General features: G+C 37.0%; 1 protein-coding gene across 3 annotated transcripts in view; it reads right to left on the reverse strand.

Moving 5' to 3' along the window:
- PGAP1 (post-GPI attachment to proteins 1) overlaps positions 1 to 25,256 on the reverse strand; it is a 36,678-nt gene that overhangs the window by 8,409 nt on the left and 3,013 nt on the right. For all 3 annotated transcript variants that reach the window (XM_040703594.2, XM_015289490.4, XM_046943906.1), the window contains exons 2-26: positions 24,203 to 24,356; positions 22,266 to 22,441; positions 21,307 to 21,478; positions 20,094 to 20,254; positions 18,512 to 18,564; positions 18,277 to 18,343; positions 16,599 to 16,704; positions 15,099 to 15,154; positions 14,941 to 15,024; positions 13,539 to 13,588; positions 12,203 to 12,254; positions 11,893 to 11,970; positions 10,740 to 10,815; positions 10,347 to 10,420; positions 10,220 to 10,271; positions 7,998 to 8,064; positions 6,957 to 7,065; positions 6,542 to 6,580; positions 5,426 to 5,519; positions 4,647 to 4,737; positions 4,237 to 4,434; positions 2,714 to 2,846; positions 1,772 to 1,822; positions 548 to 768; positions 86 to 190 (exon numbers count right to left, since the gene is read on the reverse strand). In XM_040703594.2, coding sequence (XP_040559528.1) covers positions 86 to 190; positions 548 to 768; positions 1,772 to 1,822; positions 2,714 to 2,846; positions 4,237 to 4,434; positions 4,647 to 4,737; positions 5,426 to 5,519; positions 6,542 to 6,580; positions 6,957 to 7,065; positions 7,998 to 8,064; positions 10,220 to 10,271; positions 10,347 to 10,420; positions 10,740 to 10,815; positions 11,893 to 11,970; positions 12,203 to 12,254; positions 13,539 to 13,588; positions 14,941 to 15,024; positions 15,099 to 15,154; positions 16,599 to 16,704; positions 18,277 to 18,343; positions 18,512 to 18,564; positions 20,094 to 20,254; positions 21,307 to 21,433 — 2,144 coding nt within the window. In that variant the 5' untranslated portion in view covers positions 21,434 to 21,478; positions 22,266 to 22,441; positions 24,203 to 24,356. The remainder of the gene's footprint in view (positions 1 to 85; positions 191 to 547; positions 769 to 1,771; positions 1,823 to 2,713; positions 2,847 to 4,236; positions 4,435 to 4,646; positions 4,738 to 5,425; positions 5,520 to 6,541; positions 6,581 to 6,956; positions 7,066 to 7,997; positions 8,065 to 10,219; positions 10,272 to 10,346; positions 10,421 to 10,739; positions 10,816 to 11,892; positions 11,971 to 12,202; positions 12,255 to 13,538; positions 13,589 to 14,940; positions 15,025 to 15,098; positions 15,155 to 16,598; positions 16,705 to 18,276; positions 18,344 to 18,511; positions 18,565 to 20,093; positions 20,255 to 21,306; positions 21,479 to 22,265; positions 22,442 to 24,202; positions 24,357 to 25,256) is intronic.

The raw sequence follows: 25,256 nt of genomic DNA on the forward strand, positions 1-25,256 counted from the left end.
CTGTGAAGAGCAAATGAAGGTTTAACACACAAACTGATGTGGTAAGAAATAAACAGTAAAACAACAGGGGATCAGACTACAGTACCTTGATTTCATTTCAGAAGTACTCGAATTCATGAGAATTTCTAAAATGCATACAAGTATAATAGCTGTAGTTCTACATGGATCAGGGTCAAGTCTAACACTGTACCTGCAAAAGAGTGAATTAGTTTTAAAGGCATGTTACTTCTAAACTAAGCCACCAGATAAAATCCCTTTTGGAAGCAAGGGTGTGCTAACAACAATGAACATAAAATGAATATGGCAACTCCAGCTGAATTAAAATCATTTCTGAATTGTTACTTTCTTCAACGCACCATTGGTTCCCTTAACATCTACGTATATCATAACTAAAGCCAGATTGCATTGAAAGAATGGTTACAGTTAACGGAAGTCTTTGATGCTATAATAAGGTAGACAATCTGAAGAATCAAACATTTGCAATTGTGAGTATCTTCAAAGGTTTGGATTCTTTTCTTCCACCCTTATTGACAACTTAAGAAGTTACCTGAGATTTTTTAACCAATAAACTAAAGATGGCAAGTTGAGCAGAACAATCCACGTGAATAAATTGAGCACTGTAACATGGATCTTAAGAGTGTTAGCAGCTTCAGCAGTTGTACTACTGGAGAGAGACTGTGTTGCTCCTGAAGTACTGTCTATCAAATCCTGGTTTTTGACTGTGCATCCAATGGAATTCTGTGAAGTTTCCTTTGAGTGGTCCAAATCCTGAAAAAATAAAACAAAGCAAGAGCATGCACTGGCTGGACAGAACTCATACAAAGGGACAAAGAGGGAAAAGCTATCCCTACAGTAGCATACAAACTCTGATTCAGGGAGAAAATCTGCAATTTATCCCTCAAAAAGCCATCAAAAGCAAAGTTCAATAGTTCCACTTTAAAGCATCTAGCAATTTCTCTTACACTAATAGTTTGTGTCTTTGGAAGAAAAGAATAGAGAGGTATCTAGGAGAGTAGAGATATCCTGACACCACTGCAGCGATAAGAAATGGAGTTCCTGGAAGGAGGAAGAATAGAATAAAAGAAATAATAAAGCATGTGGGTGAAAATCACAGATGATCATCCATGGAAGAAATATACAGGAGGTAACGTAACTGGGAGTAAAACACTAGCTCTAAGAATAAATAATAAAGATGAATTAGTAAGTTGGCAGATGCTACATTCCAATGACTGAAAAAACTATGAATGAAATATAAGAAAGATTATTTGGATATGGAAGAAGATCAGGAGAGAATTTCAACTAAATGTAACAAAGACCCCAAAATTCCAGAGAAATTAGTCAAAAACTTTTCCTTGCAGACTGCTTTTTTAACTGCAAAACAGAACAGGTCGATACTATACACAAGTATCCACACACACCTTGGATACTATACACTGAAGTTACTGAAGAAGGATCAAAAATCAGAATGCACGTAAACCAGCAATATTTTGCTCCTTCTCTCCCTTCAAAATAGTTCCCAATTTACTGGAACCTTCAGGCAAGTTCACACTGCAGTGATCTTGAACCGTGACTGCAATCATCATATACGACAGAAGAGGATACTTGTGTCCTGTATTTTCATCATGCACACACTAAGCAAACTCTGCAGCCATTCAGTTATCACAGCACAACCTAATAGTGCCAGGGTGAGATGATAACAATTCATAATGCAAGGGTTTGCCAAACAGTTTTTGGTCATAGAATTTTGAACAGAAACAGGAAACACACTCACCCTATTCAGCACGTTTTGCTCTGCTCTTACATTCACACTTAGTTTTATAACCTGTAAGACAGATTCACTTTTTCAGTAAAGTTGCTTCACATGAAATCTGTAGTATACAAGAAAAAATATAGGGGCTAATTATTGACTTTTTTTTTTTAATAGCTAGGGCCTCAATGGAGATCTCTCAGGTTCAAAGACCATAGAGAAATCCTGTTGCTCATGCTGTGCTTTCTGCTGCCACCTACCTACCTCAGACCACCTGCAGGCTGCTTCCTTTTGTACCCTTAACTCCCAGTCTTGTGCTCCCAAGGCTTCCCTAGAAACTAACGACAGCAGCCGTTTTAGCAACTATATAACCATAGGGTGAATCAGATACCTAAGTTAGATACTCTGATGCACAGAAGACCATGGAAACTGAATAGCAGGGACTAAATATGGATCCTCACGGCACCAGTCAAGGGATCAGATTAGACATACAATAAAACTATTCTAATTCAATATAGCCACATATCCATCTTCCTCCCTTTACTTTAAAAGGACCTGTGAAAAGTATTCAAGGAAGTATTCTACAGAACATTCCAGGACCTTCTTTCACTGAAGCTTTTGTTCAAGGGAGTTATTAGCCTTTCATTTTATAACATGACATATTCATAAGATAAAAATTGCAACTAAATAAATTACTGTACTACCTACACATAGGTAATATGTATTACCTATAGACATATAGGACTGTAAATTCCATTGAAAGAAGTATTATCAACGCAACAAAATCCTTCTAAAAAGTACAAGACAAAGTTAAAAATTCAAAGAAAGATCTATTTCAAATACCTTAGGGGTAACAGTTCTTTCAAGTACACAGCATGGTAGCCTTCATTTTTTCGCTGTCAACACTTTTAATTAAAAACACACAAAGCTCTATATACAAATTCAAAACGCTTAGCTTTTCAGTACCTTGACCAAGTATTGAAGATAAATAATGAATAGAGCAAATGCACCACAAGTGGTCCAGCTAACCAAAGCAAGGGACCCCACCATGCAGAGTCTTCTGGGTGTAATCAATTTAGCTTTTGAAAGTACAGTAGGTCTGAAAAAAAGACAGAACTGCTGTCACACTTAGCAGTTTTGACGTCATTACAAGATATCTAACAATCACTCTGTTACACAAATGACTCAGAAGAATGCATTGCTCCCAAATTGATTAAACACTGGAAAAATAAGGTTAGACAAACATATACACCAACTGCTGTGTAAGCTACTTGACAAAAAAAAACTTCATCAAACAAACTAACATAACTGTCTGACACCTTCCTGTAACCAACACGTTATCAGTTACTAGCTTGTAACTAAGACATTACTTTTACTTCACTTGGGGAACACCGCATACTTCGGTGAACGTAAAGCATTAGCTTATCCTAACTCTATATCTACAGTCACATAGTTCTTCTGTTGAGACAAAGAGAACCAGCACTGTATTATTACTGCTGCACAGCTGCACGTTCCAAGTGACTCCAACTACTGCAGTCTTCAAAGGTAGCACAGCAGCATGCAACAATAAGCTTGCAAGATTAATTTTGCGACATTCTTCTCAGACAGGAATTTCTGCTTGCTCACAGTGTGAGAGACACAGGAAAGTTTATTCTGAGTCTCAGTTTTCCAGAAGATATGACTAAGAGACAAGTATGAACCTAAAATGACAAAGATGAGACGATGAGATAGGAAAATGGGGGGAATGCAATGGGGAAGATAGTGCAATGTCTATAATTTCCTGGAATTTCACCGAACATTCCAGTATTAAAATAGACAGTGAAAATGGGGGAAAAAGTGTTATTTGGAAAATGCCGTCTTAAAGCTTTTGCAACAAATAGTGAAAATAACCACAAAAACAATCATAGAATCATAGAATCCTTAGAGTTGGAAGGGACCATTAAAGATCATCTAGTCCAACTCCCCTGCAATGAATGGGGACACTCTAGATAAAGCTGCCCAGGGCCTGACCCAGCCTGGCCTTTAAAGTCTCCAGAGATGGGGCATCAACCATATCTCTGGGCAGCCTGAGAAGAGTACTTCACAGGGAAAAGAAACTCCACAGACAGCTAATAAAAAAATATGTGCTGCTGGCCATATCAGAACTTTTCCAAGTTTTGAGCCAAAGCCAAATGAATACTATTCTACTTAAAAAAGATTTATAAATCATCACCTTTTCTTTTTCCCCAAGAAATTCAGGACTGGATCAGAACCCGCATGAGATACTAGAACCATGCATGGTATTAAAAAGTCATTTAAGTTCCCTTTTGGTGACGTGTAACAAGGAATATGAGGCACTTCTCATTCTTCATTAGTACTTAGCACTAGCACATCCAGACGTCTAAAACCAGGTAGAATGTCATCTGTTCAACCATTCACATTGAAGCAAACAAAATCGACTGTGTTGCAGACATCTAAAAAAGCGTAATTAGAGTATAATGTTGTTTTACCTAGTCAGAGTTAACCACAATGAAGAGAAGATTCTCAGAGACGTAGAGAAAAATACTGCACTCCAGTAGGCAATGCCTGTCCCAAAAAGAAATAGAATCAGGGACACAAGGGGGAACCATGCATCCTGACTACTCAGTACAGCAGCATCCACCTCTGGTAGCAAGAGTGAATCCCATATCTCTCTAAACCAGTTAAACCTGCCAAAAACATGAAAGCAGTATTACTTAACACTTCCACTTGCTAATACAGTAAGACATTTAATCAACTACTCCTCTTACTACAGCCTTTCAAACAAAATCACAGTCAGACCATAACATAATAATCCTCCCACCAATAGTTATTCTGAAATTTCTTGTTTTATAAACTGCTTAAAAAAAAAATAAAAAAAAAACAGATAATGCCAACTTACCCCTGCAGAAACACAACAATGCTTATAATAGGTTCTACTTTGTAGGGTTTAGCTGTTCTAACTAGTTCAAGTGAAAATTCTGAACACTGGCCTAGAATCAAGAACAGAGAGCACCTATAATTATTATTTTGTCATGAACTTTAACAAAGACTATTCACAACAAAAAGCAAATTCAGGAAAAAATTTGAAAGTTCACTTTCAAGTTAACCATAGCTTATGGCAACAGTGTAAGTCAGCCTACTGCCTCATGGTTGGACTTGATATCATAAGACTTTTTCAACCTAAAAGATTCTGTGATTCTATGATCAGAGGGCCTTATTCACTGTATCACTCATATTCAGGCTGTACGGCACAAGAGCTTCCAGAGGAATTCATTTTGTTACCAATACTGATCTGAATTTAAATGAAGATGCATTTTATCTCAAGACATGTCTAACATTCAATCTCCAAACCTCACCTTCATGCAAGATTGTTTCATGGATATTAACATTACCTTTCAGACTTTTGCAGGTATTTTTAAGTAGTTTTCTATTAATACTAAAATATGGTGCAACACACTAATCACAAGGAAGTGACTACAAAGAAAAAACAATCTCTGCTAGAACACAACGTGGAGAACTATCAACAAAAACTGAAGCTAAAGAATGTATAGCCAAAATATTTGCTGAAGTTCAGTGGTACCTGGCTTAAAAAAAAAATCAACTGCTAAATCTTCAACAGTTAATTGAACAAATAATTAATTCAAAAACACTAGAAAAAATATTTTTCCAGAAAGCTACCTGTTGACATCAGTGTATTCAACTGTCCTCCATAGGTAAGGAGAATATTAGAAACAACATAGACCGGAAGAGCGCCAGCATGGAACCTGATTATCTGAAAGACAAGGATAAGAAAATCATTTGTATACATACACATACACACAAAAATTAACATTAAGTCAGCATGACAATTTAACTGGAAGATCTATCCTAAAAGATGCTACCGGTTTCTTGTTAACACGTACAAGTACTTGATAACCACTATTCACCATTAACGTCATATATGGAAAATACTCTCATAAATGGCTAGGCAAATGCATTTTTGTAAGGGATCAAACTATAAACAGAAGCTTTTTTTCCATTCATGACAAATACAAAAAAAATAGAGCAGCACATTCCTGGTAAATCAGTAAAATACATAAACAAACCCTAGAAGCAAAAGGCACTTTACAAGTAAAACCTGCATAGAGTTATGAATCCTTTCAGACTCAAATTTCATTTATGTTTTACTTGGCATCCACTGTACAAAGTAATGAGATAATATCCCTTTACATAAAAATATTGCAGAACTTCTTCTAAAATGATAACAAAATGAAAAAACCCTTGATATAATTGCATGTATTCAATTACGGAAACTTGCCGGTAATATTCCAGACCCATACGTAGGAGCTTGGGAATTTAATTACTTTTCAGAATTAGAAAACTGCAGAGGGGTGCAGTTCCATTCTTACTGACACCAATGTACAAAAGTATTCCTCATGCATAAAGAAAGAAAAATAGTTATAAAGAGACAAACTGAGCTACCTAAGCTTTTTTAACCCTACTTTTGCTTCATTTCAAATGTTCAAGTTTTATCAGTACTGACTCATTTGGCAAGACAGTCAAAATGACTTCCAGTGCCATCCTTTTATAGATACTGGGCTAACTACAAAGACTAATGCTCAACATACACACTATGCTCCTTAGAGCTAGAGAGATTTTCTATTATGAAAATGGGGGCACGGGATGGGATGCCTTGACAGGTGACAAAGTTTTAACTGGTCCTTGAGTACAGCTCCTCTTGGCATCAAGAAGGGATTTCATGTGCCAGAGTTGGGGAGAAAGAAAGGAAAACCTTGTATTGAAAATCCCTCTTACTTGTCCAAGAACTTGTAAAAACGACGTCTTCAGAATTACCTGCATAAAAAAAGTTAACAGATAATTTGAGTGTTACTTTGCACAATGGCAAACAAATGCAAAACACTTTTAAGAAACCAACTGAACTATGAGAATACAGCAGTCCTGTAATTGAAATGTATAACAACTTACTACCAACTTTTTTTTTAAAAACAAATACTTGACTGTTTTGCATAAAGAAGCATAAGCCCAACTTTCAATAGCCCTCTAGCTTTGCAAAGCAGTTGTAACAAGTACTACATTTACAAACAAACCAAAGAGCAGAACTTCAGATTTGCTCAGTATTTGTTTTGCTGAAAAGCAGCCACGTGATTTGAAAGACTGAATTACACAAAAATTATACATTGATACAAATTAGCTATGAAATGTTTCTTACTTCATACTGACAGTCTGATGAAGAGTAAATATTTAACACTGGAACCCTGCTCTCATTTTCAGGCTGAGCAATGTGCAGTTTTGCAGAAATCTCAGTAAATGATGGAACGCTGAAAGAGAGCAACTTAACTGGTAATCTTTTCCTCATAATAATAAAAACAACCATAACACACTTTTGTCTTTAGCAAGTGCACATGAAACAGAACTAGTTCAAGTGCCATCACAACCTGTGAACTGAATGGTATACTGAACTTGCTTCTTCTATCACAAGGAACCATAGAACGGTTTGGGTTGGAAGGGGTCTTACAGACTGTCTAGCTCCAGCCCCTCTGCCATGGGCAGGGACAGCTTCCACTGGACCAGGCAGCTCAAAGTTCCAGCCAGCCAGCCAAGAACTACTTAACATTCTCAAGTCACTGTCTTTCAGTCTATCAAGAGGCATAGTACTAATGAAAACTGACAAGTTTAGCTAACACGTCACAGAACATGTGAAGAATGAAGAGTATGGGTAGGGTGGATTTTCAAGAAACAATTCAGTCTTCTGTAAGTATTAAGTCATTGGAGTAGAAAATAAAGGAAAAAACCTGAAGTTCAATCAGGTTGTTCAACTACAATTCATGAGTGAGTGACACATATTTCAAGGCGTATCATTTGCTTTTGTCAGGGCTATACTATTGAAAGAGCTTAGGGGCTGCTCTGCGATCAAAAATCTGGATTACAGGAAGAAACTAGTATCCAGAGCAAGCTCTAGTTCCCACTCATTAAAAGGTCAAACCTTAAAATTACCTAGTAATCAAACATCCACTTCCAGAAATTAAGTAATAACTACCAAGCAAGCAACTAGTTTATCTATTAGTAGACATTCTGAAGAAAAATCAAAAGAACTTCTTTGTCAAGAAAGGCAGACAGATAAATGAGAGAAACACACAGAAGCAAAGTACTTGAGACTGGAGAATTCGTCTCATGTCAGAAAAATGCCCACAATGGAAGGTTCAATCTCTTTCAAAACATAACAAGAAATTACAATTGTTAAAGTCCTTACTTAACCACAGTTACTGAGTCTTCATGTGACCAGGGTATATGAAGTCTGTAAACACTAGGTTTTCTTTCTGAAAAGGAAGATAATTACAAACATAAAATTCATTCAGAACAAGATGTGGCAAGTGTCTGCAAAAATTAAATGAAGAAAATTTAATAGTCCCACTGAATACAGACAAAGCATTTAGTAGGTACCATTTCCTCAAAACAACACCAAAGCACAAATATATACACACTGCTTACCACTTATTTACACCTGTCTATCACACTTGACCCGGTAAAATTTCACTTTAAGACTTTTAAAAGGCAAGTAAAACAAAAGGTGGCCTACAAATCATCATACAGAAGCATTTTGTTTGTATTTACATTGTAGTTAAAATTGCAATGCAGCTCAGTGCACTTAGCATTGAACAAAAATTACTTATTTTTAAACACGTGTTGTTTCGTAACATGACAAGACACCGACATTTAAGAAGCAGGATAGTTATGAGAAAGCCACTAATTTTTTCTTGAAAGCTATTTCCTCAAGCTGATAAAACTTTGTTTAAAAAAAAAATAATCCTTAAGCATCCCATTCTGTTTGAGTTAATTTAGCTCAACACTCAGATTTGAGTGCCACGATTCGTCAAATATTATATCGTTGAGAAACACTTGCAGTGTAACACAGAAATCTACCTAAAGTTCAGCTTCCCTTTGCTGAGAAGCAAGAAAATAAACACGAGGACTAATTCTCCATTTTCCTTGAACTTCATAAAAAGTGGAAAATGAGAAATGGAATGATGGAACAATATATTCTGGATGTCATCCAGAGGTGGTAAAGAAGGAGGTAAAGAAGGTTATCAGTAGTAGTCAACATGGATTCACAAAAGGGAAAACATGCTTGACCAATCTGATAGCCTCTGAAGATATCACAACCAGCTGGCTAGCAGTGGATGTTGTCTACTTTGATTTCAGCAAGGCTTTTGACAATGTCTCCCATAACATCCCTGTACATAAACACAGGAAATGTAGGATAGATGAGCAGACAGACAGTGAGCTGGACTGAGAACTGGCTGATTGGCAGAGTTCAGAGGGTTGTGATCAGCAGTGCAGTCTGGTTGGAGGCCTGTATCTAGCAGTGCACCTCAGGGGGCCAGTACAGAGTCTAGTCTTGTATAACATCTTCTTCAATGATTTAGATGAAGGGACATAGTCCACCCTCAGTAAGTGCGTTGATGATAAGAAACTGGGAGGAGTGGTTGACACACCAGAAAGCTGTGCTGCCATTGAGTGAAACTTGGACAGACTAGAGAGCTGCATGGAGAGGAACCTTACGAGGCTCAGTGAGGGCAATGTGGAGTCCTACACCTGAGAAGGAATAACTGCTCACATCAGTACAGATTAGGAGCTGACCTGAAAGAAAAGACCTCTGCAGAGAAGGACCTGGGTGTCCTGGTGGACAACAGGTTGACCATGAGCCAGCAGTGTGCCCTTGTCAGTGTGCCCTTGTCAAGAAGGTCAATGGTATCCTGGGGTGCATTAAGAAGTGCGAACAGCAGGTCAAGGGAGGTGATTCTCTCTCTACTCTGCCCTGGTGAGACCACATCTGGATTACTGTGCCTAATTACAGGCTCTCCAGTTGAAGAAAGACAGGGAACTTCTGAAGAGAGTCCAGCAGAGAGTTACAAAGATTACTAGGGGCCCGGAACATCTCCTCATATGAGGAAAGGCTGAGAGACCTGGGACCGTTAAGCCTGGAGAAGACTGAGAGAGGATCTTATCAATATTTATAAATACCAAATGAGCAGAAGTCAAGTGAATGGGGCCGGGCTCTTCTTGGTGGTGCCCAGCGACAGGACAATGGGCACAGACGGGAACACGAGAAGTTCCATACACACGAGGAAGAACTTCTTTACTTTGACAGTGAGAAAGCACTAGAACAGGCTGCCTAGAGAGGTTGTGGAGCCTTCTTCTCTAGAGATATTAAAAATCCATCTGGATCCTTTCCCGTGTTCTAGGGAACCTGCTTTAGCAGGGGATTGGACTAGATGATCACCAGAGGTCCCTTCTGACCCCTATGATTCTGTGACTGTTAAGTATTAGCAAACATTTGATAGGTTATAATAGGTTATAATAATACTGCCTAGACTCCATTGCTCAAGTGGACTTATTTCCACAAGTTTTAGCCCTGAGAATCTTCAGCATGGTTTGTGATATAAATTTATACTTTTGAACATGTATATTTACCTATCAGTGACTGGCAGTGGCTCTCTACATGTATTTTGAAAGCTTGATATACCTAAAACATCAAAAAAAAACAACTTAGTCTCCAAACAGTGGTTATATTAGCTTAAAAAGTAAGTACTATTCTTACTTGGTTGAAGTGCTGAAGCTGTACATTGTAAAATAAGCCAGATGAATTTAATAGAATTTTGCTTGAAGAAAGTCCTGTAAAGAATATATTATTTCAAAATATTAGATACCAATAATTTGAGAACTCAGTACATCTTCAGATCCGTTTTCCCCCAAGACATTTACGTGCTTCGACATCTCTTAGTCAAAAAAGCACATTTCTTATTTGTTTGTTGCTAGCAGGAGCTGCATTAACTTTCATAAAAACAATTCCTCTCCCCAAAAAACAAATTAACCAACTAACAAAAAACCCAACTAACAAAAATCCCCATTGGAATTTTGGGGAAAAATTATTAGTTTTAGTGTTAGTGACATCTGTTTCATATTTTTTCCAAAAGTAACACGATACACTTACCAAAGGAAAAAAGATTTGTTACAGGGAGCTGTATTGTTCTGGAATCCTCTTTGAAGAATTCACAGTCCAAAGTAAACTGCAATTCAGAATATTCAGTACAGATGTAAATTCAGCACAAGACTAAAACCTTTGCTGTAGGCAAGTCCTATTCACAGTCTCAGGCAAAGTACAAGACACAAATACTGACATGTCACTTTTCTACACTCGACTGATCTAAAATGGAAGTTAGTTTGTACTGCTGTGTACAAGAACAAGTCTGGATATCTTAAGCATAACTTGTGCAATTCTCCTGCTTCCAATCATCTGCAACAGTCTTGAAAAGACTATCCAAACAGCTGAGAAAGATCAGAATCCAGCTCACATTTTTTGTTCAAGGGTGGGATGGAAAGTGGGGGTGTGATGTTGCAAAGCAGAGTGATCTGTCCCAGTTCTGTGCACCACTGCCTAAGCACAAAGAACCTCTGGTTTGGCTCCCAAAGTTTAATTCCATAAATCAAAGAAAATCATGCAGCAGATACAGTTTTTACCATCTCTAACACACGTTTAGCTCACTTGAAAATTACTTTCCATCACATTGTAAGTTTATCAGCTGTTTTCTCTTTAAAAGCAATTTCCATGATTTTTAACAGTGAACTGCAACTCAGCAGGTTGCATTTCCCAAATTATCTGTGAGATTCAGAAGTATCAAACTATGTAAAATTCAGTCTACCACATCATTTGTGGTTTAAGAGTTTGCAGGACTTTCTGCACCTTTCTCCCCAGAATCCTCACGTGATACCTTCAAATACCCACAGCACTCTGCTACCCTGGGTAAAAGAATTATAAAGAATTATACTAATACCACTATTCAACAATGATACCAGAATATTAAGAAAAACATTTAAGAGCCTTCAAGAAGAACTCTAAGAACTTGCTTGAAAACTGTTGCTCAGCATCTTTCAAGTACTATTCATGCTTGGAGTTTGGCAGTTTATCAACTGCAAACATTTATTAGCTTAAAGAAGTTAATGGAGTTAACCTTCAAACCACACTGTAGTGTAGGTCTACAGTTTATCAGTGCAACTTAGCACATATTTAATCCTTTATCTTCCATCGTAGGATCTGATAGCTATGAACACTCTGAGCAAGCAATTTCCATGTTTCATCTTATTACCTTATTGCCAGCTGAGGGTGGTACAAGAATGACAATGTGGGACAAAGAAGGATAGTCCTGAAGTTTCAGTATTACAACCTTAAAAAGTAAATTAAAAAAAAAAAAAAAAGAAGAATTAAATAAAGAAAAATAAGGGCTATGTTTAGTAACAATTATTAGCTCATCAATTATCAGATGCCCACTTCTTGTATCCCTTCCTCTGGCATACAATTGCATGTTACAATGCTGTAAACAGAACAGCTATTTCTCCCATGACACAGAACAACCCACCAAACACCTTTCCCTGCTCCAAGGTAGGTACAATGCTTACCTTGATGGTTGGAAGTAACTCAGCCCTCCAGGATAGGTCAGTAGCTTCCAGACTGTAAAAATCCATGCCAATTAAGGGATGAACATATTAATTAGCTAGGCACTACATTTTGACAGTGGAACAGCTTTCCCCCCCTCTTTACACAGATCCACATTATTGAACTGGGAACAAGTCTGAGCCTACTGCAGCTGGCTACCACAGTCATTAATCAAACTACAGTTGACCATTTCAGATATTGCAAATCTTGTTCTTGCAAAAACAAATTAAGTAAAGCTCTAACTTTGTCATGCACAGCCGTTAGTAACCACGCAACTGCCAACATAATGAAAAGACTTAATGAGCAAATGCAGCAACAGCATTGAATTAACACACAAATTTTAACATGTGTTAAACATCGAAAGTATCCATGGTTCCTATGGGAATACCAAAACCATACTGTATAGACTAACAATTTTGTGTGCAAAACTGGTGGGCATTTATATTAATTTATATAATGAACAAAAAGAAATTCATTCAGTCATTTAATTCATTCAGTTTAGAATACCAGGATTACGTTTATTTCTCTAAATAGTGCTAAAGGATCTCAGGACAATGCTGATTTTGCTGTGGATTTTACTAAGCTAGGCTTTGGACAGCAGTCCTGCACCATGTTAACCTCTATTTGATGCCAGTCAAAGGTTATACAGCATAGTAACAGCCAAACACACTTCAGCATAGCTCCCAAACAAATAAACACCACACCAGCTCAAATCTATCTGGAAGCTTTCCCTAAATCTAAAGAGCAGATGGAATTTGCGTGGAAATAACTTCAGAGAGGAAAGCTAAGTCAGTGTTAAGAATAGGTATTTTTTAAATCCCTTTTTGTAATTACTGTAATGACATGATTCAAATAATTACTGAGACATTTCTGAATATTTTCATATAATAGCAGCAATAGCAATTCTAAAAAGTGAAAAAAATATAAAAGATGCTTCGCTTTCTGAGGGTTTCAAGCAATGTTTTATGTCTTTGTCACAGGATTCTAAAGATGTTACAAAACACACAATTTAGGAATCCAATATAGCACAGAGCAACAGGAACAACTTTTTACTGCTATAAAAATAAAAAATACAGCTTAAAGAAACTTCACTCACTGTATTCTGCATTCATGCAGATATAATGAGAAAGCCTATCTTTCCTGTTTTCTTGGTGATACAGAAAGCACGAGTTATTAACAGCAATAATTCTACTTTTCTTCCCAATCTCTTCTTAAAAAAAGGTATTTTATGTGCTCCAAAACTCAAATGTAGTCTTAGAAGATCCATTTAAATAAAAAACAGGAACCATTCATACTCACCATACTGAAGAATTGCTGTTCATACAGCCATAAATCCAGCTACTCGTGTCCTGTAACAGCAATACCATAAGAAAGTACGTTACTGAGGTGTGAATTTATAAATAAATTAAAAATAGTAATTCTCTATTTCAAACGATGCAAGTGTTTCAGTATATCAATTGTTGTAAAATTCTTTCATAGATTAAACTGGTGCAATTAACTTACAAAGGAGAAACAAACTTCCACCCTTCACCTCACTCATCTTCTGTTCAGTATGTCTGCAGTGCCTATCGCTATAGCAACCAAACCCTCTTGAGGGTATTATAGGCTGAAGTGCAAAAGCAAAAATGGTGATAAAAACAGTCTCTCTCAAACTTCAGTTGCTTTTAATGAAATGTATCCATTAACTTTTTTTTTTCTTCCATTTCACAGCCAAGTCAGTGCTCTGCGTTAACAGAAGTTAACATGAAGTCTGGTATCATCACATCAGATGAAACTTGCATGTGAAAGGTGCTGCTTCTTTTTCCAGGAACCATTTTAAATTTCATTTGTCGTCTTCTCTACTTCTACTTATGAATGAATACTTTTCTCTAAAAGCAAATCCGACGCTTGGCAAATAGAACTACAGACTTTGAAGCTGCTCCTGATAAGAACAATTAGAAAAGCACTGAGGATATACACTCTTCTCCATAATGATGGTCTGAACCTTTCCTTTTGCAGTAAGAAGGATGGGCAGGATGGAACATGAAAGCATTTAAGTTTTCTTTCCACTAATCCAAACTAGTCATATAGTTCTAGCAGGTACATTTATCAATCTCCAGTTTGCTAAGAGATTACATTCCTTCTTTTCCAAAATATTTTTTAAATTATTTCAAAAACATTTTGGCTGAAATGATACGCGTAGAACTAAAAACACAATGTATGTTATCACCTCTCAACAAAGGAGACAGCTGAGAAGGTGCTATATTCTTAGCTGGCTCTCATTCACTTCCACTTACTAGTGGAAGATTTCTGTAGAATGTCCAGCTCACTTCAGTGTTATCATGGGAAAGCAAACCTATAAACTGCCTTCCTGATTTACAACTATGGCTGAATCCTGGCAACACTGAAAATAACTTCTTCATCTGAAGCAATCAATACAGCTACATCATATTAAAGAAGAAAGCAATTTGGGGCTAACAGTAATAGAGACAGAAATAAGACTGAAGTTCAGGTGTCATGAAAGGTTTCAGACCTCAAACACTAAGCATGACATGCTAAAACAAGAAGTACATCTGATGCAAAGCATAGGCTGTGACTGCAAGTGGATGTTATTAATTTCAACTACTATTCACTAAATCGTCTTAAAATATGCCATGAATCCAAACTTACACCATACAAATCTACAAACAAATTCCAGACAGAACAATAAGTATCATCTCACCAACATAGTGTTTTCACAGTAAATGTGACTGTAGGATTCTCTGTGGCTTGCAAGAGGAAATGTGAAATATTTTCCATCAGAATCCTTAAAAGGAAAAAGAAACACTCATTAGTAAAAAGGACAAACATAAAAAAAAAAAAAAGAAAAACGTTACTTACATTGTAAACCGAATAAGTCCATTTTGAGGTTTTGACTTTAATCCACGCGAAAGTTCCTAAAAACAAATAAGTTTTTATGTGTCACCCTGAAGGAAATATTCTTCCTTATCTTCCAAATTTCATCTTTTTTTTATTGCCTAAGTCTTGTCTCTTATAAGTGGTCTTAAATTTTACAAGCTTTAATCCATTCACAAGTTTGCTGCTTCTTAAAATTATATGCAACAGTTATTGTCAATTACACAGCAAGTAACAAAACTCTAGGATCCCATTACTACATATCAGTTGCAAAAGAAAAAGTCTATAGACTTCAAAATAAGGCTCTCATGAAATCAAAATAAATAAGAAACTGAGTAACATAAACATAATTACAGTGCGACAGACATTAAATCTGAGGAAACATTAGAAACATTCCCAGTTTGTTTCCATCATCCTTTCAAGAAAACTAATACAGAAACTTATGTGAAAGTAAGTCAAAGATGAGCTGAATACCACGTACAAGAAAACAGTAGGACTTTAAAGATACAGCTGGAGAAAAAGAATAATACAGAATAGTAGAATAAAAGAATATAGTAGAATATAAAAGAATAGTAGAATAGAAGAGTAAAGAATAGATGGGATATATGAACTACGCAAGTTGTTATGCAAGAAGGTTAATATTTTTCTTCTGCATAACCAGAATAAGCTGGTCACTCATTTAGTGTGAACAAACACAGCTCCCCAAGAGCTAACAATTTCGATGGTCCTCTGCAGGACTCATTCCAGCACATCAATGCTTAAGTGCTTTCTCATAAGAGGGTGGCCAAAACCAGAAACCAAAGTTCCAGCTATCTCAGCAGATCTGCAATAGTTTACATTTTAAAAATTTCTGAAATAAAATGGTTTTCCTCAGTTCAGTCCTCTTCAGCAGAACTAGGAATACACTTGTGCCCTATAATAACATCTTTTTAGCTCCCAAGAACCCATACACTCAAGATTTCTCATATTTTAACTATGCATTCTTAGCAGAAACAAGGAAACCACCAGTAGGTGATCCATTTTACCCTGCTACTTGACATCATTACGAAAATGAAGTCATTGATGAAGTAGACCAGGACATTCAGAATTTTCTTAAGTAGCACAGAATCATCACAGTGGCTCTACAATACTTACACTATCTAACAAGAATGGGATGTAAGAATATATTATACTGTACTTCTAACATCCAGCTATTCCCAGTTTCTGAGACTTCCTGTTGGACATCTTGGTATACGTGTCAATCTAGTTCATCCCTCAGAATCAAAGGCATATAAAAACAACATACTCATTTTTGTCCCTAACACTTTCAACTTATTTAGTGCTGGAAACCATACAAACACTGACCAGCTTATGTCTAAAATCAATATATTATTTTAGCAATGTCTAAAAAAGGACAAACTTTATTTCAGGAATTTGTTGGTGAGAAGATCAACACTTAACCAAGGAGTATCACTGGATCCTGTTCAGGAGGAAACTGCTGCACACCTGTAAGTTCTGTGAAAGCTTCAGGATTTTCCTCAAATATCTTTCCAGGGTGTCTAACAAAGTGGTGATTCAACACAGACATTCTCTTCTTGGGATCCTCAGTTATCTTAAAAAAAAAAAAAATAAATAATGATATGATCAGTAAAAATACAGCTTAGGGGTACTTTGTATCCTTGCCTACTCTTAACACAAGGAAACCACACTATTACTCACAGAATCATTTGAGTTGGAAGGGACCTTTAAAAGTCATCTAGTCCAACTCTACCTGCAACAAACATGGGCATCTAACCTAGATGAGGCTGCTCCAGCCAGACCTCAAAAGCCTCCAGGGATGAGGCATCCACCACCTTTCTGAGCAACCTATTCCAATGCTTCGCTACCTGTATCTTAAAAGGCTATTTTCCTATATCCAATGTAAATCTCTCCTGGTTTACACTGAAGCCATTTTCCCTAGTCCTATCACAATATGCCCCACTAATGAGTCTGTTCCTTTCCTTTAGATACTGAAAAGCTGCTAGCAGGTCTCCCCTGATATTACTACTATAATTATTACTATTATTTAATTAGACACTTCCCAAAATATCACACTTCTCGCAGAGTTGAAAACTCTTACATTTATATTTATATTTACTTGTCTGGGGTTATAAATCTAGCTTACAACATCTCATTTAATATTTTTCCAATATCCAAACAGCTGTCAGTCTGTGCTGGGCTCTGCTTTTGTTCTATTTTGTTTATTTCCCCCCAGATCAAATCACAGAGACTAATGCTTTTTCTTCAACACTGTGGACATCACAGTTGGTTTCCATAAAGTCTTACCCTCCGGCACACTGTCAGTCAACTTCAGAACAACTGAAATGCCTTCCTATCTCTACAAATTTCATATTCAAGTGAGCATATTTAAGAAACCAGTGAAATCTGTACCACAGATTCTGCAAAAATAAAAATCAAACATCTGCAAGCCTTCCTCTTCTATGTCCGGGGCTCTGCTCTTACATATATCCAATCTCTGGACCTTAATCCCAATTTTTGTTTATTGCTGCATAACACCTCAGAAAGAACAGAGTACAATGGGAGATTTCCCAACAGTTTTCAAGAAGTAGGATGCATGATATTTATTTAGAAAACAAATAAGTGATGGTAACTGGAGATAAACAAATTATCTTTTCTTTGTGCTAGTATTGTATTTACTTGTGTTATTTGCCAGTTATTATGAAAACACATGGGAAAGTTTGAGTAGTATCATACTCAACTGAGATAAACTACCACAGCTTTTCTTTCTTTATACATGAGGTATAAAAGGGGAGTTGAAGACACTAAGAGATTCCATTCAAAATTTGTTTATAATGCTGCAAGGTCAACTAAACCCACCGCATTAGTGAATACTCCACTATACTCCAGCTGTAAAGCATCAAGTAATAGTAAAATTATTTATAAAATAATTATAATTAATATAACATCTATTTATTTCTGACATCTTGGGCAAATAATACAAAGCCATAGGATTTTTTCAGAGACTGGTACCAAAAAGGTAACAATTCTCTTAGCATGTCACAGAAAAAAAAAAAAAACAAAAGTGAGCCTCCTGTCTATCAGGGTGTTATTTGTTCTGATTAAGCACTCTTTGATGGAAAAAGTAAGCGTGATGGGGATTACATACAGGATCACATATACAAACCTGCCTTGTGTTTTCATCTATGAGATCAAAAAAAGCTCTAATGGTAGCGAGGATCAATTCCTTGCACCTGGAAAACAGAATACGTAAATTTAAATCTAGAAAGAAAATATCCAGGGGAATTAAAGCAGTAGGAAGAGACAATACCGTGCTGTCACAACAGTGTTGGATAATGTAAGAAGAACAGAGAACAGAGAGATGTTTGGTCAGCCAATTAACCTTTGTCTGATTTGCTTACCACACTATGGAGAGATGGTCTGTTGAGGCCCAAGCCCTAGGCACAGCTGAACTCTGTTTGGAGAAGGAAAAGAGTTAAGACATTCTTTTGGTCTTCAGTATTTAAAAACACTAAGCATATATATATTTTTTTTTCTTACATAAGTCTATTTGGGTAATTAAGATTTTCAGGGAAAGGGTTTGAAGAGAACAAGGTTTTGGACTGAAGATGTAATTTACTTCAGCAAAAATAAGAACTTGCAAAACAAAATGACTAAGGAAGTATCTACACTAGATAGCGGAGCCTAGTGGTGGAAGGGCAAATTACATTAAAGAATAAACTTACCAAAAGGTCTTCAAAGACTCCTTCTATGACTAATCTTACTAATTTTAGTAAGTGATCCTGGCATACTAGAACAGAAACATGCCAGTGAAGTCTGCTGCTGAAAAATGAAGGACATCCTCAAAATAAAGGATCATGAGAACATCATGCAGAAATAACTGGATAGTCTGGAGCTATACATTTGTACAAGTGCACCTACTGCACTAAGGGACTAATATCAAAAACCTCCCATAAGCGGAGATTATCACCTAGAAGTACAACACGATTCAAGTAAAACCATGAAAAACTATGAATTACAGCCAAGAAGAAAAAAAATAAGGCAAAACAAACAACTCCACCATGTTATAGTAACATAGTATGAGTTATTATGTCCAGATGACAAAATAATAATAAATTGGCACCACTATACATGGGCTCTCGTACAAAATTCTGGTGACCAACACTCAAGAGAAATGAAAGTGCAGCAGAAGCAGAGAAAGGTTACTAGGACAAATGCAGAGTTAATCTTCTTAGCCTAGCAGAACTAGAGCTGAGACTATTTATAGACAGTCTTCTGTACAATGAACAAGGAGGGAAACACCGACCAAATAAAAACTGCTGCAGATAACATTTCAAGCTGGTGTCAAAACAAACCCATTTAAAAGCTGGCTTACACAATAGATGAAAGTTGGAAATAGCAATTTTTCTTTCAAACCCTACTGGGGAGTGTTTTCCAGTGTCTTTCATGAAGGCAACAGGTAGATAGGAGGCATGGAATGATAAACAAAACTACTTCTGTGATGTTGTTTGATTAACTCTGGAAAGAGATGCTTGTAACAGCAAAAGGCTGGACTAGATGTTGGTTGAAAAATAAGCACTTAAGGAAAAATAAAAGGTGGCTCAATGACAGAGTTGTCCTTTTGTAATCAAACAAGAACTCCACTCTGTACTCTTACACTCCATCTGTTAGCCTCCACATACACACCTCTTGCAAAATGCAAGAAAATAAAAATTGAGTTTAGAACAGAAAAGCATAAGAAGGTGATGAAAAGAAACAGTCCCAAGTGACAGATGACTTGAATCCACCCCAGCACATACTCCTTCAATAGACGCTGCTTTCTGCTACATTAACTACTTTGAGTACTATATGCTATACACTTTTTCACACATATTATTCTTATTTTGTTTCACTACACTACATATTCAGACTAAAAATCACATACTGATACATGCATTACATAAATAGCTATTTAATACAGCTCCAAAGAAAGTGTTTGTTTACCACAACAGATAAGGCACTGTCATGCTGACTCAGTCTTGGTAGAAAAGCCAGTCCTGAACGAACTTGGTAATCTCTGAATCCTCCCGCCACAGAAAGGGTAGTTAAATTTCTTAAATCTTGGGCCTTTAGAATCCAATGATTGTTTACAGCTGCATAAAAATCTGTAAGATACATCACAGTTACTCCTAATTTCCACACATTTATTTTAAATACAAACATAGCATAAAAACATTGAACTAGAAGTTTCTGTAAGCTCCCCTAAAGACATTCAAGATCCAAGCATCACTCTTGATTTAAGAAAGCTATTGTTTTAACTCCAAGGAGGTAGTAGTTGGGAAAGACAGACACTTTCTACACTGGCTGAGCACTTACGTTGTTTAAGTAACAAATCACAGGTTTATTTTAAGTACATCCACAGTTCAGAAACAGCAAGGAGGAAGTATTATAATCAGTTGTAGGAAAAAAGACTAATACAAACACAAGAAGTCAAATCTAGCAGCTAAAGATGATCCATTTCCTTTGGGTGCCACAAGGAACAAAGAAAATAAATGTCTATTCCTTTTCTTCATTAATTCCTTCAATATCTACAAGGAACAATTTTCACTAAGCATACATTTCATCAGCACTATTTAGTCAAATCTATCATTCTAATAAGTTAACAGTACATGAATAATGATTACACTTCTCTTATAGAGCAGAAAATTTATTGTCGCTTTTATAAATACATGAAAACACAGTATGTAAAGCATGTAATTTTATCTGTATTCAGTATTCGTTCTCCCTGACTTTGAGAGCAACAAACATGAAATTTAACAACTTTCACAAGAATATTTCAATTTAGTCAATTTGTTTGATATAGAAAGTCATTTCAGAGGTCAAATTTTAGAAAAAAGAAGGAAAGAATGTCACTCTCTGCACAGCTTACAAATTTAGTTACGTGATCTACAGCTTATGAAGCTTATATTTAGACTCCCAGCCCCTTCACAGGAGCTCAAATCCACAAAGTCAATTTTATACCACACTTTCAATAGCTGAGCGCTCTCAAGCAATCATCATAATAACAAAGGAATAGATTAATGACAGTAAACACAACAGTACATTTTGCACATAAAAGCTGCTGCAAGGCCACAGCAATCTGCAAGAATTATACCTGCTAATGCTAGAGAGAATCAGTAAAGAAACAAAACGCACTTGGGTGAACTGCAATACTTACCAGTAAGATATCTGTCCAAAGGCATCACAGGTGCAACATGAGGTGTAGCTTGAGTAATGAGGAGGTTTATAAGTTCCGGTTTAAAATTCTTCAGGGTAAGCAGTGCTCTTGCAACAAGACCACCCATGGAATGACCTACTATGGCAACACTGGTTGGTGCAAATTCCTGACCCTTAAGCAAAGACCAAAGGGTCATTAGCATATCAAGAACAGATTTGACATTAAACTAAGTCTCCTTTGGCTAACAGTTGTCCATTTTTCTCCTCAAATTCACTTGCATCCCCTCAAGGCTAATACTAATTAGAATCAACACAGGCTAGCTGAAAATTTTTCTAGGGAAAACCAGATGGAAGGCGATGCTATGTCACTATTTAAATAAGTTAGGGGAAATTTAATGCTCTGCTACAAAAAGGCACATATTTCACATGGAAAAAAAGTTTTATAAAACCTAACCCAGGCTTTGGGATTATCACAAGCAGTACAAATCTGTTCTTTGTACCTCACCTGCTCTGCAGGTACCATTCCATCTCCTGTTCTGTCAAGTTGTTTTTTTTTAAACAGTATTACCCCAGAGCAGCTTTGCAATGCGTTATGCACCGTCACAGATTTCCGTACAGTATCTCCCATCATCATGACACTCATAACCTCCTCAGGATACTATTTTCTCTACAAGTCTGTAAGCGTTTACATAAAGTAAAACACTTTGCTTGAAATTGACCATGGACTAATAAAGATTTTCCATGCCGTAAGCTGACTAAATCCTAACCCAGGCTTTGGGATTATCACAAGCAGTACAAACCTATCAAAAAAGAGCATTTCTCCCTTGTATTATCAGCATGTTAAATACATCATCAACTCTTCGTCCCTTATTCATAATTCTTCTATTTCCAATCAGAAGAGGCAGATCAGAATTCCATTCAAAAATAGAAATAAACTGTTGAGAATATGTCACTACTTACCCTGTACAACTTAAGAATTACTTTTAGGCATTCATGCACAAATTTAGTCTGTCGTTGCAGAGTACCACCATACAACGCAACCAACTCCTCATTAAAGTTGACACTGAAGAAATTAAAATGATACTTGAAGTCAAGATCTTCTGCTTTTCTAAGAGCAATGGAGCCAAGAGAACGCACTAGGAAAAGAAATCATATCAATTAAGCAGTGACCATTAGACTATCCTTACATCACAGTTCGTATATAGACACATAAATACGTGATCTATTAACAAATGCTATCTTAAATTCATAATTAAACTCAAGTCTTACATAAAAAAAGAGGATGAAAAACACATTCAAAAGCAAATGCTTTTCTAAATGCAATCCAATCTGTTTCACAAAAGCTGATTTGAATATATAAGTAATTAGAACAAAGTATCAGCTGGCCAATGACAGTACCAAATTGCAAAATGGAAGATGTAGAACTTGTTTGTTTTTGCAAGAATCCTTCTGATACAAAGAAATATTAGTAAATACATTGTAATAAAAGCTTACAGAAGGAGGTGCAAAAGAATGTGTCTGATGAGATGGCCAAGAAGGTTGCAGTGAACTACCAAGAACTGCACTCACAGCAGCTGACTACATAGACACAATGTCTAAATCAGATACAGGATCAATGGCCATGCTTCTCTTCCTAAGGGCTTAACTTGCACCTTATCACCAAGAGGGTGAGAATGCAAAATGCAGAAATTCTACGGCTCTGCAGACAATGCTATTGCTAGGGTATGCTAAAATTTCTTGAAGACCATCAACATTTAGAACAATATTTCCAAGAAGAGGGGAAAATGAAAACACAAAGAACACTTTTCATGCCTGAAATCTTGAGGGAGAAAATGCCCTGTTTACAAGGCCTTGCTTCTGACCTGTCATCCACCCGGGCTGCTGCTTAATACAGCCTTCACACTGCAGAACTCTCAATGCGTTCCACATCTGTGACAGGTTCCCAACTAGAACTCAGGATCTCTAATCTCCCAGTTTCAGGTTCATTCCCAATATTTCAACCAGACTACCATCCTCTACTCGAAATCTGAATTTTGGAAATTTAAAAGCTTAATTTTAGTGCCAATGAAAGATGATGAAATCACATCTTTCAGGAGTGCCTGGAACATACAAAGGAGAAGCCCAGCAGCACTTCTACTTTCATTTCTCAGCAAACATGACCACAGTCTCAAGAAGCACGAGAATAGAGTTAGCAGCAACTCTGCTCTGCAACTAGGCACCAGGCTTAAAAGGTATTGTCCCATAATAAATTCTAAATCAAATACAGATTTTCATGATAAATCCTCTTAAAGCAAAACAAACAAACAATCAACAACAACAAAACCAACAGTAATCTATTCTGAGCCACTGATAAAGGCAGAACAGAATTGTTTTAACAAAGATTTTGAAAAATGAGCACAGCTTACTGCCAGTCTCCCTAAATCAATTTCCCAAAACAAACAATAAATATTTAGAGACCCTACTGTAAAGCAGCACGTTATCTGTGGCATCTAACGGTACTGCAACTCACCAAACCTGTTCTTTGTACCTCACCTGCTCTGCAGGTACCATTCCATTTCCTATTCTGCCAAGTTGGTTTTTTTTTTGAGACAGTATTACCCCAGAGCAGCTTTGCAATGCATTATGCACCATCACAGATTTCCATATGGTATCTCCCATCACCATGACATTCATAACCTCCTCTGGATACCATTTTCTCTACAAGTCTATAAGTGTTTACATAAAGTAAAACACTTTGCTTGAAGTTGACCATGGACTAGCAGGGATTTTCCATGTCATAAGCTGACTGATCATTACAGCTCCTGTTGATGCTATTACAAATAGAAAATCTCTTGCCATCACCTAATGCATAACTCGGGGAACTCTGCAGATGGGCTGTAAATTAGCCAAAGGCTTACCTTGTTTGTAACTGCCAGCATTTCCAGGAAGAAAGAGAATTGGAATGCCTGTCAATATCAGATTTTTGTTTTCTTCAGCATAATTCCCTTCTCCATAGAGATAGAGCTCATACGCTGGATATCGCCTGGCTGTTTTCTTCGGTAATTTTATTTTCTGTTGCAAAAGAAAAATGCAGCACAGAATCAATATAGCATCTTCTAGAACACATAAACTCAATACAAAGGAGGCGGCCCACACCTAGTAACAAGGCGTAGGGGCTCCAGCCTTACTGAGAGGCACTGCTGGGAGGTAGCTGATGCAGACTGCATTATCAGCATGCTCTCATTACAATCTATCCTGCATGGAAACACAGCCAGCTGTTGGTGTGAACGTGAAGACCCTGCAGCCTGGAAGTTCACCAGGGCACAGAAAACTAAGTAACATTCGTTTCTGAATGCATATTAAAGGAACCAAACCCTCACGCCCAGCTCCTTGGAATGCTTACTGACTTTAACGGGCTCTAAACAAACTGCAGAAGACTGCAATTACACTTCTGTAGTTGCACACTCTCCAAGCAAACCTTCCCTTGTGCCTCAGGTGAAAAAAGCGTTAAAACATAAATGTGTCTCCCCCAGGACAAGAGATTTGAGACCAGGAACTGGGACGCCTGTGTGATCCAAATTACTCATTCCTAATGCCTCTGGATGATTCTGGAGTCATTTTCAACATCACATAACTCAGAACAACCCTGCACTGCTTGATGCAGCACCGAGGCTGAATCTCTAGAGTGTGACCAAACCACACAGGCAGCAGGAACTGTCCTCAGTGATTTTTACGGAGACATCATCTGTAATGCAAACTTAAACAACAATGCTAACCATGTGAACATGGCTGAGCAGAAAAGAAGAAGCCCATATCAACCTGAGGAGTTTTAGTCTTCAGAGTCAGATGGTTGGGCCACTGACACACAACCTGGCCTTGTAAAATCTCGAGAGCCAGCTTACAGCCAATTGACATCTTAAAGTGTCATATTTCTTGTAGTTAAAAATCCAAACTAACTGAAAAACCCACCCA

The sequence above is a fragment of the Gallus gallus genome, chromosome 7 (genome assembly GCF_016699485.2).
Source record: "Gallus gallus isolate bGalGal1 chromosome 7, bGalGal1.mat.broiler.GRCg7b, whole genome shotgun sequence".
In the NCBI taxonomy this organism is placed as follows: Eukaryota; Metazoa; Chordata; class Aves; order Galliformes; family Phasianidae; genus Gallus; species Gallus gallus.